At 37.7% G+C, this 14,185-nt stretch overlaps 1 protein-coding gene across 1 annotated transcript in view; it reads left to right on the plus strand.

Annotated features, from left to right (window-relative positions):
* PLA2G4A (phospholipase A2 group IVA) overlaps positions 1 to 14,185 on the plus strand; it is a 162,769-nt gene that overhangs the window by 24,664 nt on the left and 123,920 nt on the right. Inside the window, exon 2 of the mRNA XM_061160947.1 lies at positions 2,243 to 2,345. Within this exon, the coding sequence (XP_061016930.1) occupies positions 2,313 to 2,345 (33 nt within the window). The 5' untranslated portion in view covers positions 2,243 to 2,312. The remainder of the gene's footprint in view (positions 1 to 2,242; positions 2,346 to 14,185) is intronic.

Here is a 14,185-nt window from a genome sequence, read left to right on the forward strand (position 1 = left end):
GAATGGGTGCCTATTTGTAATTGGAACTGAAAATGTCATCACTGTCTGGCAATAATAACCAATGATATTTTTTGGAAGAAAGTGAACCTTACCCAAGAGTTTTCCCATATGACTGATGTTGCTTCTTTAAGTTTGGAATGAAAATTGTATGTATAAATTGCACCTATTCACATATAGTGGACTTTTAAGATATATTTTTTATTTTGAAATAATCTAAGTTAAGAAACAGCAAAAACTGCCATTTCCATATATTCATTACCCAGATTTCCCCAATATAATATCTTATACTGTTCAGTCGCTAAGTCGTGTCCGACTCTTTATGACCCCGTGGACTGTAGCACACCCAGCTTCCCTGTCCTTCACCATCTCCCACAGTTTGCTCAAACTCATGTCCATTGAGTCAGTGGTGCCATTCAACCATCTCATCCTCTGGTGTCCCCTTCTCCTCCTGCTTTCAATCTTTCCCAGCATCAGGGTCTTTTCCAGTGAGTCAGCTCTTCGCATCAGGTGGCCAAAGTATTGAAGCTTCAGCTTCAGCATCAGTCCTTCCAGTGAACATTCAGGGTTTCTTTTCTTTAGGTTTGACTGGTTTGATCTCCTTGCTCATCAGTGAACTCTAAAGAGTCTTCTCCAGCACCATAGTTTGAAAGCATCAGTTCTTCGGTGCTCAGCCTTCTTTATGGTTTAACTCTACATCTGTACATGACTACTGGAAAAACCATAGACCGGGGCAGTTAGCTATTGTATGCATGTTTCCAATTTTTGGCTTTAATATGGAGAGAGCCTCTATCTAGGTCCTGAGGCAGGATACAGTAGTGACAGACGTGGTGAAGAATTAGGTGGTAAGCACAGGGGTTATGAATGGAGTTGCTAGAAATGGAAAGAGGAAGTAAAGTTGCTGAAACCAAACTTTGGGCACCAGCAAGAAATTTCCTCTAAACGTTTTGAGTACTAGTCTCACTCCTTCTCGGATTTCACTTGTTCTGCTTTTTTTCTGTTAAAATTAGAGATGGATATTTAACATCCTTTTACATTAAGAATAGTTTGGAATGAAAAAGAGGGACATCAAAAGAGAGTACCAGTACTATCCTGTGAATTTCCTTCATACATAAACCTGAAATCATGTAATATTTATCCATCCATCCACCCATCTATCCAACAAATATTTATCCTCAACCTACTATATTTTAAGCACAGCGCTATGCAGTAGGGATGGATAACTCTATGAACAAGATAAATATGGTCACTGACTTTATGCATCTTTAGTTCTCTCAGGAAAGGCAGACATTGTGTAAGTGCAATGAAAGACTTGAAAACGAAGTACCAGGTACAAATGAAACCGGGAACAGGCAAACCAAATATATTCTGAACATCATGAAAGTCTTCTCAGTAGAGGTGACATTTAAGCTGAGTCCTGGAGAGTGGATGAGCTAAATCTAGGTGAATAATGGTTGCTTCCATGGCCTTGCATGATCTGCTCCTCCCCATATCTCCAAACTCATCATGAGCCACTTTTACTCTTGCTCACCATTCACCAGCCAGTGTCTTCCCTCAGTTCCTCAAACGGCCTGCCTGGAACTCTAAATTCTAAATTCACTCCTCCTCACCCGCTATAGTTGCTCCTTTACTGAGACCAAGTTCCCAGTTATTCTCTAGTTTCACTTGCTTGTTTCCATCATTTTGTACAGTGCTATTTCTAATCTCTTAAAATTTCATTTAACTGCTTTCAAATTAAACTGGTACTTTAGAATGAACAAATCATTTATTTTAAATCATCAGCATTAAAAGTGGAAATTTAACATGAATATGTTTTTAAAACTCTTAACACATAGCCAAAATGAAAAGCATTCCTTTTTTTAAATTGTGAATGTGTGTAGTACTGATCCAGTTAAGAAAACAAACAATAGTATGTGACTTTTTGATTATAAATAGCACAAAAATAATTTTAATTTTCCATGATTTCAATAAATTTCTCATGAAGTACTTGGCAAATGCAAAAAAAAAAAATCCTGGAGTTTCCTAATAATTACTCACAGAATAAATTTGAACAAATATGGAAAGTAAGCAGTAATAGCAGAATATGTTTATCCTTTTCTAGGTTATGTGTGTATACCCACACGTACAAACAATTAGGGAGCTCAGTCCACACAAGTCCCCTTGGGTAGAGTCACATCCATCATCATTTAAATCTTGTAAATGCATCCAAGAAAAGGCTTAACAATAAGGATTGTTTATTTTGTAGGTTTTAAAGAAGCTAGAGTGCCAAAGAAGACTTTTGAAGTGTGAAGAGATTTCTCGTAATTGAAACCAACATGTCATTTATAGATCCTTATCAACACATTATAGTAAGTCATTTTCTGCTTATATATTCTTCTGGGAGTGGGTCAGACATACTTTTGTGCATGAGTATCGCTGATGTTGCTTGTTCAGTGTCAGTTACAAATTGGCATTTGCCATCTACCTACCTTTGCAAGTATTAAATCATGTGCTTCTGCTGACCTTCAACCACCACCTGAAAGGAGTTCAGGGTAGAGAGTATAAATGAGGCAGATGGAGAGTATAAATGTGCTGGAGGTGGGGAGGGGGAACTGGCAGGACAGGTTGTTAGATATTTTCAGGAGCCCATTTTATGAGCCTAATTCTTGTATCTTCCATATCTAAAAAAGCATTAAAGTCCTTCATGGTGACAACTGCTCCTTGTGACTAACAACACCTTCACAAGACTAGTAGAAACCTTCTGGAGAATATGTGCTTGACTGCATGTATTCACCCTTCACCAAAATCACATATATACTGACCTCTTTGGAGCAGGTTCTTAGAGCTATCTGAGGTTCTGTCTCCTGGGTTGCAATCCTCATTTTGCCCCAAATAAAACTTAGCTTGCAGCTTTCTTTTAAGTGGACAAAAGTACAAAAATCTATGAAAAGTTTTACATTTTTTAATGAAAATCATATGAACTTAACTGTGATTCAAATAAGGTAGAATCCATAATAAAACTAACTCATCTCTTTGTTTTATCACTGTAAGTTTCCAGAAAAGAGGGATTTGGAAGGGAAAATACCAAAATATCTGTAATAGTATCGAATGTTCATGAAACAATAAAAAGTGTAGTTATCACTTAGCAGTTGTCAACCTGTACCCTTCATATGAAATGACAGAGAGCTAAAATAATTATTGCATTAAGGACTATACTTTGGTATGCATTTTCAGGGTAATTAATTTTGTAAACTATCCTTTGGTTAGATATATTTTATGTGCTCAATCTCTCAGTCATGTCTGACTCTTTGTGACCCTATGCACTGTAGCCCACCAGGCTCCTCTGTCCATGGGATTTTCCAGGCAAGAGTAATGGAGTGAGTTGCCATTTCCTATTCCAAGAGATCTTCCCAACCCAGGGACTGAACCTACACCTTCTGTATCTCCAACATTGGCAGGCAGATTTTTTATCACCAACACCACCTGGGAAGCCCAAGATATATTTAAACAAACTCTTTTAAGGTTGGGTTATTTTTAGTAAAAAGTTGAGTGTTTCAGATTTTAGTGTGGAACTTTTCAAATTCCATTAGAAGTGTGCTCTCTCTTCTGATCAAAGAAGCAGAGAAGAAAAAATTTCTTTCCTAAGTTTAACCCTTGAGATCCAGTAAGATTTATATAGACTAGAAATAGTTTTTATGGATATTAAGGAATAATACAAAGCCTCATTTCTGTTTAAATTGAACCTGAAGCTCCCACAAGCTGCCATCCTCTCTCTCTGCTTGGAGAGCAAGGATTAATGTACTGTAACTTTTTGTAGTTCTTTCTTACATTCACAACTTGAATCATTGAAAGCTGTATTCAGCTTTTCTACTTCACAAAAAGGTCTAATCATCAAGGACCTTTTTGCTACTGAATTAAATAGATTCTTCAGGTACCCCTCACCCCAATCTCTGCTGGTCATTCTCTTCTTCTTAAAACTCCTGAAAAGTTATTATTATTTTTTTGCAAGCTTCTTTTAATGTTTGATTCTTTTTTAAAGAACAGAAGTGTAAGATATATAAAGTACGTAAATTTTAATTGTTCAGCTTGATGGATTTTTGCACATGTATTTCACCCATGAAACCATCATCCAGATAAAGGTATGCATTATAAGTACCCTGAAAGAGTTGCTCATGTCCCTTCCAGTCGATAAGCTCCACAAAACTAACCAGTTATTTTTGCTTTATTACCAAGGATCAGTTTTCCTGTTCTTGACCCTCATTAGATGCCTGCCTTCCACTCTTTGTGAGATTCATTCATGCTATTGTGAGTAGCACAGTTCCACACTTGGAGAAGGAAATGGCAACCCACTCCAGTACTCTTGTCTGGAAAATCCCATGGGCGGAGGAGCCTGGTAGGATGCAGTCCTTGGGGTTGCGAAGAGTGGACTCGACTGAGCGACTTCACTTTTACTTTCTTTTCACATTGCCGTGCAGTATCTCATTATTTGGATACTGTGCTCACGCGTGCCAAGTCTATTCATTCGTGTCTGACTCTTTGTGACCCTGTGAATGGTAACTCACTAGACTCATCAGTCCCTGGGGATTCTCCAAGCAAGAATACTGGAGTGGGTTGCCATGCCTTCAGGGGATCTTCCTGACGCAGGGATCGAACTGACATCTCTTAAGTCTCCTGCATTGGCAGGTGGGTTCTTTACCACTAGCGCCACCTGGGAAGCCCTGAATACAGTATACTGCAAACTACTTATTTAGTCCACTGATAACCCTCATGCCCTCACTAAATGGCAGTGGTACCTTTGCTAATCAGGCAGTGTATGATTTGGTTTCTTTTCAGTTCTATTGGTCTTTGTTTGCCCCAATACCAATCTACTTTAATGTCTATGGCTTTGAAATGGTAGTGTAAATCCTCCAACTTTTTCTTCTTTGAGATTCCTTGTCTTCTTTTAGGCTTCTGCATTTCCATATAAGTTTTGAAATCACTCTGTCAACTCACACACACACACACACACACACACACACACACACACACAAATGCTGGGATTTTTATTAGAACTGAAATTATTTTGTAGGTAATTTAGGGGAGAGATGACATGATAATAATATTGAATCTTCCAATCCATTTGCAGTATATGAAGCGTTAGTTTCTCAGTCATGTCCAACTCTGTGCGACATTATGGACTGTAAGCCCACCAGACTCCTCTGTCTATGGGATTTTCCAGGCAATAATATTGGAGTGGGTTGCCATTCCCTTTTCCAGGGGGTCTTCCAGATCCAGGGATCGAACCTGGGTCTCCTGCATTGCAGGCAGATTCTTTACCATCTGGGCCACTAGGGGAGCCCTCAATGCATGAAGCTAATGTTAAACTAGAAACTAAAATACTAATGTTTCATTTATACAGAAATAATTTTTGCAGATGCAGCAAACTTACGAAATTTCTTTATCAATTCTAATAGTTTGTAGGTTCTTTTAGATTTTTAACTTACACATTCCTGCTATTGGTGAATAATTCCAGTTTTATTTCTTCCTTTTTAATTTTTAATGTTCATTTATTTTTCCACTTTACTGATTGTAGACCATCTATTTTAGGTATAGCTTACAAGTTTGAAAATATTTTATTTTCATAATTGTTAATTAAAAGCATTTTCTAAATTTTATTATGATTTATTTTTTGACACATAGATTAAACATTTATTTCTTAATTTTCAAACATTTGGTAATTTTTTTGTTTCTCTTTGTCATTAATTTCTAATCTCATCCCTTTCTGTTCAGAAAATATACTCTATAATTTTTGCTGTTTCAATTTTTACATGAGATGCCCTCACACATTGTCTGTTCTGGTAAAGGTTCCATGTACAACAATGTGTTTCATATTCAACTTTTGCTTTATGAATTTTTAAGATACATTATTAATGCACATAAGTTTTGAATTGTATATATCTCTGTTTAATTGATATTTTATCATTATAATAGGTCTTTTTTATCTCATTATTGGAGACTGAATTTTTGCTTTGTCTTTTATTAAAATAGTCCCTTTTAGTTTCTTTGATAAGTACATCCTTTTGCTTTCAATTTATATTTTCCTTATATTTAATGTGTGGTTCTTGTAAAAAGCATATAATCAAGGTTTAATTTGAGATAATCTTTGTTTCCTGAAACAATATCCTACATTCCTTCCAGCATTATTGTTTTTTGTAGATGAATTTAAACAATGAAGCTAGGTTCTTTTTAACTGATTTTTCATAATGATGACATTTCTATATTTTTTGTGCAAATTAGTTTTTTTCCTCACTCTACCATCTCAAGATATATGGATAATTTCTGTAATTCAAAGAATGCAATCAAAGTGTTCATTGATGAACACTTTGGCACTTGAAACTGAGAAGAAAGATAAGGTTAAAGTGTATAACCCTGAGCTTGAGACGAAGACCAATGATAATTCTAAATCTTAACATTTGGACTTTGAATTCACTCTGTCTCCAGATCTATTTTAATATTTTTTTTCTGAGCACTTATCATCATTTATTTTATTTTTTAATTTTTATGTTTTTGGTTGCACCATGCAGCCTGTAGGATCTTAGTTCCCAGACCAGGAATTGAACCTAGGCCCTTGGCAATGAGAGTGTGGCGTTCTAACCACTGAACTGCCAGGGAATTTCCTTTATCATAATTTATTGAATGCCCATTGTGTTCTAGTCCCGGTCGGTAGGCGCTGAGAATCAAAATAATCCCTGAATTGAGCTTATAGTGCTATATTAGTGCTCAGTCACTTAGTCGTGTCCAAATTGAGCTTATATCTGGCAGACAAACAATCTGTAATAATCGTAACGACTCTGATAGGAGATGATGACGATTACTCTGGGAATATACAATGTGAATAACTAATAACAGGAATCCTTCTGGAATTCCCTGAGACAGTGACATGTAAGCACAGACCTGAAGGTTAGGAAAAGAGTGAGAAAATGACAGGATTGGGAAGGGCATGTGTGAAGTAAGTAGTCTGGAGGTAAGACAGTACATGCCATGAGGAAATGAAAGAAGGTAGGTACGGTTGGCGGATAACGCATTTTGAAAAACATTATTATTTCAAATGACCTTCTCTTTTCTACCTTATTTGACCAGGACTTGCTATTAACGCCTGTGCAGTCCCCATGTGTCTCTTGGCAGCTGACCATGTTAACTGGCCATTTAGTTTCTCTTTTTTTTAACAAGGGATAACATATTTAAAATCAAACCGTATCTGGGTATTTTAAGGCTCATTTCTGTCACCTTTCCTTGCAGATTTTGTTAACTGTAGTCAGATACGTAGGTCATAATAACTATTGCTCTCTGTCCCTCTGTCACTCAGTTGTGTCCAACTCCTTGCGACTCCATGGACTGTGGCCTGCCAGGCTCCTCTGTCCATGGAATTCTCCAGGCAAGCATACTGGAGTGGGTTGCCATTCCCTTCTCCAGGGAATCTTCCTGACCCAGGGATCGAACTCGGGTCTCCCATATTGCAGGCGTAGTTTTTGCTGCTGGAGCCAGCAGGGAAGCCCAGTAATTACTTATATGGCACCTTAATACGATGAAATATGCCAAAGCCACATATCTGTGTCACATTTTCCTTGACCTTCCCCAGCATCAGAACTGTATGCTCCATCAACATTCCAATGTATAGCCCTTTTCTTTTTAAAAACTTTTTATTTTATATTGGAATATAGCCAGTTAACAATATTATGATAGCTTCAGGTGGACAGCAAAGGGACTCAGCCATACATATTCATGTATCCATTCTCCCCTCAAACTCCCCTTCCATACAGGCTGCCACATAACATTGAGCAGAGTTCCCTGTGATTGTATAACCCTTTTCAGTACAGAGGATCCTAAGAGCTTTCTGGTATTATTCATGCATGTTTTTGTTACGTGTTTAAAAAACAAAAACAAACAACTATGTGTGTGTGTGTGTGTAAATTGCTTTTGTGACAAAATTTCCTGCTCTAGTTTTCACAGAAAGATACTTTTCACAATATATAGGTGAGGGCACTCAACACAGAACAATTTTATTAAAAAGGAGAGATGTGGAAAGCTAAGCCAATTTACTCGTAGTGAAGGGTGCCAGATGGGCCAACGCAGTTTCATCTGCCTCAAGGCAGTGAAGATTGGACTCATCTTCACCATACCTGTGATGCAGGGACATGTTGGAGAATCCTGTGGGCTGATACAGCAAGTTCTCGTTTCCAGCGGTGCCAACTTTTAAGAATGGAGGAGAAAGTGGAGTAACACATCTATGGCAGAATGCAATGTCCATATGTCTAGAGTTATTCTGAGGTTCTGTCCGATCTGAAGGGTCTTTGTCTCCACAGTCTACTGAAGTTGTGCTGGATCAGGAAGATATCTGTGTTACAAAGATAGATCAAATATGAAATATTCATAAAAAAAATTCCATCTTTTTACTCTGAAGGGATGAGTCACTTCCCTGGAGTGAAAAAAATCCGGAGCTCTTCCCACCATCTATTAGCAATGGAGGGCCAGTGCCCCACATCCACGGAAAACTGAGGTTGTGTCCACACTGAGGTCAACCACCTGGGTATGTGAGCATGACTGCCTGCTAAAATACAGGGACCTTTGAAAAAGGTCATTGTAGGATGACTGGAAATGTTACCAAAAAAGTACAAAGCTATTATTCTAGATTATTATGGTAACATGGGGGGTGGGGGAAACCACTGAGTAGGTCATCAAAGAACTAGTGTTTTAGTGGTAATTCCAGACTTCAGTTACGTGCTCTTGAGCACTTAAACTTTTAGCTGCTTCACATGTAGTATGAATAGTACCTGTATGTCTGTTCCACAGGGCTTTATAAATAATAAATCATTATATACACAAGTATTCTTTAGAAACTTAATAAGGTAAGATATTTCCAGGGGGCAGCAGGAGGTGAGATACTGCTGTTGGGAAATCAGAAATATAAAGGTGCCAAAACTATCACAGAAGTACCAGCACAGTGCACAAAGGAATAATGAGTTTTATGGCAATAGCATATTTTTGGTGAGCACTAACAAATTCTAGCAAAGTGAGGAAGAGGATGGTTAATGATAAGCTTCTGCTGTTTTTCTGATGCCAGCCGTTCCCTGCCACAAGCCTCCCATTGGAGGCAAAAGTGTGTGCACTTAAAGTAATGTCCGTATTTCTGCTTCTTCACCACAGAGCACAGGCTGGGAATCCCTGTGTAAACCAGAAGTAAAGCAGGTTTACTTCTTAGTTCTTGAATTTTGATTTGGTTCTTTTTCAAAACTTCTGAGCCATTTTTTTTTAATAGTTTGAAGTTTAATAAATCATACTGAAGTTTGACTTCAATTTCCTTAAACATGCTAAGTGTAGTTTCACTGTTTCATGGAGAGGACTGTTTCTGTGCCTGTTAATTTATTGTGCTGGTTTGGAGCCTTGGTGTGATACCTCCTCGTGTTCCTAATTACCTTTGATTTTGCTGAACATCATTATAATGAAAAATCATCTCTAGAAATAATTCTTCAGAATTTCATTGGTTTCCGTCAGGCTCCTCGGGAAGCTAGCAGTCTGGGATAAAGGTAATCCCAGTTTCAGGTTACTTGTTCTTTGGGTTTCCTGAATGACATTAAAACTGGCTGACTGTACGGGGTAGGGGGCATTGTACAAAGTTATTCCTCTGGCGCAGTCTGTGGAGTCTTAGGCTTGAAACAAAAGAGTTGTTTACTAGGTTCTTTATCCCTAGAAGGCTCCTAATCCCTCAGCTTCTCAGCCTCCTCCTCTTTGGATCAGCAAATGTCCTGTGGTCAAACTCCTCATCCCTGTGTTTCTCTGCACTTCTTGATCTCTGTTATGGGAATTAAGGATTCCTATCTTGTTAGTTCTCTGTTACTGTAATAGTCAGGATCTCTGATTAGAAACAGAACCAAAAGGAGATAGATAGAATGTCTTAATTTGTTTGGGCTGCTTCCCTGGTGACTCTGATGGTAAAGAATCTGCCTGCAGTGTGGGAGACCTGGGTTTGATCCTAGGGTTAAGAAGATCTCTTGGAGAAGGAAATGGCAACCCATTCCAGTATTCCACTCTAGTATTCCACTCCAACCCACTCTAGTATTCTAGTATTCTTACCTGGAGACTCCCCAGGGACAGAGAAGCCTGGCAGGCTGCAGTCCATGGGGTCGCAAAGAGTTGGACACAACTGAGCGACTGAGCGCAAAGCACTGCACAGTACTGCGGACTGGTTGGCTTATAAACAATAGAAACTTATTGCTCACATTTATGGAGTCTGAGAAGTCCAAGATTGAGACACGAGCATGGTTGTATTTGATGAGGGCCTGGTTCGTAGCTGCAGTGTCCACTCTGTGGATGGGGCAAAGAATTTCTCTCAGTTCAGTTCTTTCATAAAGGCACTTATCCATTCATGTTTTGTTTTGTTTTTTTCTTCCCAAATGTCCCATCTTCTAATACCATCATCTTTGAGGGTTTAGAATGTCAACATGTATTTTGGGGGGACACAAACATTCAGACTATAACAGATTGATCTAACCATGGAGATATATTGTGAAGAATTGTGTGATGAGGTAATGGAGACTGAAAGTCCCATATCTGCCATCAGCAACCTGGAGACCCAGGACAGACAGCAGTGTAATTCAGTTTAAGACAGGAGATAAAAGATTTCTCAGCTCAAGCAGTGAGATGGGGGAAAAGTTCTTTCTTTTTTATTTATTTATTTATTTTTTCATTTATTTTTATTAGTTGGAGGCTAATTACTTCACAACATTGCAGTGGATTTTGTCATACATTGACATGGAGTTACATGTATTCCCCATCCCAATCCCCCCCTCCCACCTCCCTCTCCACCTGATTCCTCTGGGTCTTCCCAGTGCACCAGGCCTGAACACTTGTCTCATGCATCCCACCTGGGCTGGTGATCTGTTTCACTATAGATAATATACATGCTGTTTTCTTGAAACATCCCACCCTCACCTTCTCCCACAGAGTCCAAAAGTCTGTTCTGTACATCTGTGTCTCTTTTTCTGTTTTGCATATAGGGTTATCATTACCATCTTTCTAAATTCCATATATATGTGTTAGTATGCTGTAATGTTCTTTATCTTTCTGGCTTACTTCACTCTGTATAATGGGCTCCAGTTTCATCCATCTTATTAGAACTGATTCAAATGAATTCTTTTTAATGGCTGAGTAATATTCCATGGTGTATATGTACCACAGCTTCCTTATCCATTCATCTGCTGATGGGCATCTAGGTTGCTTCCATGTCCTGGCTATTATAAACAGTGCTGCGATGAACATTGGGGTGCACGTGTCTCTTTCAGTTCTGGTTTCCTCAATGTGTATGCCCAGAAATGGGATTGCTGGGTCATATGGCAGTTCTATTTCCAGTTTTTTAAGAAATCTCCACGCTGTTCTCCATAGCAGCTGTACTAGTTTGCATTCCCACCAACAGTGTAAGAGGGTTCCCTTTTCTCCACACCCTCTCCAGCATTTATTGCTTGTAGACTTTTGGATAGCAGCCATCCTGACTGGCGTGTAATGGTACCTCATTGTGGTTGTGATTTGCATTTCTCTGATAATGAGTGATATTGAGCATCTTTTCATGTGTTTGTTAGCCATCTGTATGTCTTCTTTGGAGAAATGTCTGTTTATTTCTTTGGCCCATTTTTTGATTGGGTCATTTATTTTTCTGGAATCGAGCTTCAGGAGTTGCTTGTATATTTTTGAGATTAATCCTTTGTCTGTTTCTTCATTTGCTATTATTTTCTCCCAATTTGAGGGCTGTCTTTTCACCTTACTTATAGTTTCCTTTGTTGTGCAAAAGCTTTTAAGTTTCATTAGGTCCCATTTGTTTATTTTTGCTTTTATTTCCAATATTCTGGGAGGTGGGTCATAGAGGATCCTGCTGTGATTTATATCGGAGAGTGTTTTGCCTATGTTCTCCTCTAGGAGTTTTATAGTTTCTGGTCTTACATTTAGATCTTTAATCCATTTTGAGTTTATTTTGGTGTATGGTGTTAGAAAGTGTTCTAGTTTCATTCTTTTACAAGTGGTTGACCAGTTTTCCCAGCACCACTTGTTAAAGAGGTTGTCTTTTTTCCATTGTATATCCTTGCCTCCTTTGTCAAAGATAAGGTGTCCATAGGTTCGTGGACTTATCTCTGGGCTTTCTATTCTGTTCCATTGATCTATATTTCTGTCTTTGTGCCAGTACCATACTGTCTTGATGACTATGGCTTTGTAGTAGAGTCTGAAGTCAGGCAGGTTGATTCCTCCAGTTCCATTCTTCTTTCTCAAGATTACTTTGGCTATTTGAGGTTTTTTGTATTTCCATACAAATTGTGAAATTATTTGTTCTAGTTCTGTGAAAAATACCATTGGTAGCTCGATAGGGATTGCATTGAATCTATAGATTGTTTTGGGTAGAATAGCCATTTTGACATTATTGATTCTTCCAATCCATGAACACAGTATTTCTCCATCTGTTTGTGTCCTCTTTGATTTCTTTCATCAGTGTTTTACAGTTTTCTATGTATAGGTCTTTTGTTTCTTTAGGTAGATATACTCCTAAGTATTTTATTCTTTTTGTTGCAATAGTGAATGGTATTGTTTCCTTAATTTCTCTTTCTGTTTTCTCATTGTTAGTGTATAGGAATGCAAGGGATTTCTCTGTGTTAATTTTATATCCTGCAACTTTACTATATTCATTGATTAGCTCTAGTAATTTTCTGGTAGAGTCTTTAGGGTTTTCTATGTAGAGGATCATGTCATCTGCAAACAGCAAGAGTTTCACTTCTTCTTTTCCTATCTGGATTCCTTTTACTTCTTTTTCTGCTCTGATTGCTGTGGCCAGAACTTCCAACACTATGCTGAATAGTAGTGGTGAGAGTGGGCACCCTTGTCTTGTTCCTGATTTCAGGGGAAATGCTTTCAATTTTTCACCATTGAGGGTGATGCTTGCTGTGGGTTTGTCATATATAGCTTTTATTATGTTGAGGTATGTTCCTTCCATTCCTGCATTCTGGAGAGTTTTAATCATAAATGGATGTTGAATTTTGTCAAAGACTTTCTCTGCATCTATTGAGATAACCATATGGTTTTTATCTTTCAATTTGTTAATGTGGTGTATTACATTGATTGATTTGTAGATATTAAAGAATCCTTGCATTCCTGGGATAAAGCCCACTTGGTCATGATGTATGATTTTTTAAATATGTTGTTGGATTCTGTTTGCTAGAATTTTGTTAAGGATTTTTGCATCTATGTTCATCAGTGATATTGGCCTGTAGTTTTCTTTTTTTGTGGTATCCTTGTCTGGTTTTGGAATTAGGGTGATGGTGGCCTCATAGAATGAGTTTGGAAGTTTACCTTCTTCTGCAATTTTCTGGAAGAGTTTTAGTAAGATAGGTGTTAGCTCTTCTCTAAATTTTTGGTAGAATTCAACTGTGAAGCCATCTGGTCCTGGACTTTTATTTGCTGGAAGATTTCTGATTACAGTTTCGATTTCCTTGCTTGTGACGGCTCTGTTAAGATCTTCTATTTCTTCTTGGTTCAGTTTTGGAAAGTTATACTTTTCTAAGAATTTGTCCATTTCTTCCAAGTTGTCCATTTTATTGGCATAGAGCTGCTGGTAGTAGTCTCTTATGATCCTTTGTATTTCAGTGTTGTCTGTTGTGATCTCTCCATTTTCATTTCTAATTTTGTTAATTTGGTTCTTCTCTCGTTTCTCAATGAGGCTTGCTAATGGTTTGTAAATTTTGTTTATTTTTTCAAAAAACCAGCTTTTAGCTTTGTTGATTTTTGCTATGGTCTCTTTAGTTTCTTTTGCATTTATTTCTGCCCTAATTTTTAAGATTTCTTTCCTTCTACTAACCCTGGGATTCTTCATTTCTTCCTTCTCTAATTGCTTTAGGTGTAGAGTTAGGTTATTTATTTGGCTTTTTTCTTGTTTCTTGATGTAAGCCTGTAATGCTATGAACCTTCCCCTTAGCACTGCTTTTACAGTGTCCCATAGGTTTTGGGTTGTTGTGTTTTCATTTTCATTCATTTCTATGCATATTTTTATTTCTCTTTTGATTTCTTCTATGATTTGTTGATTATTCAGAAGCATGTTATTTAGCCTCCATATGTTTGATTTTTTTAACAATTTTTTTTCCTGTAATTGAGATCTAATCTTACTGCACTGTGGTCAGAAAAGATGACTGGAATGATT

Source organism: Dama dama, chromosome 14, assembly GCF_033118175.1.
Source record: "Dama dama isolate Ldn47 chromosome 14, ASM3311817v1, whole genome shotgun sequence".
Lineage (NCBI taxonomy): Eukaryota > Metazoa > Chordata > Mammalia > Artiodactyla > Cervidae > Dama > Dama dama.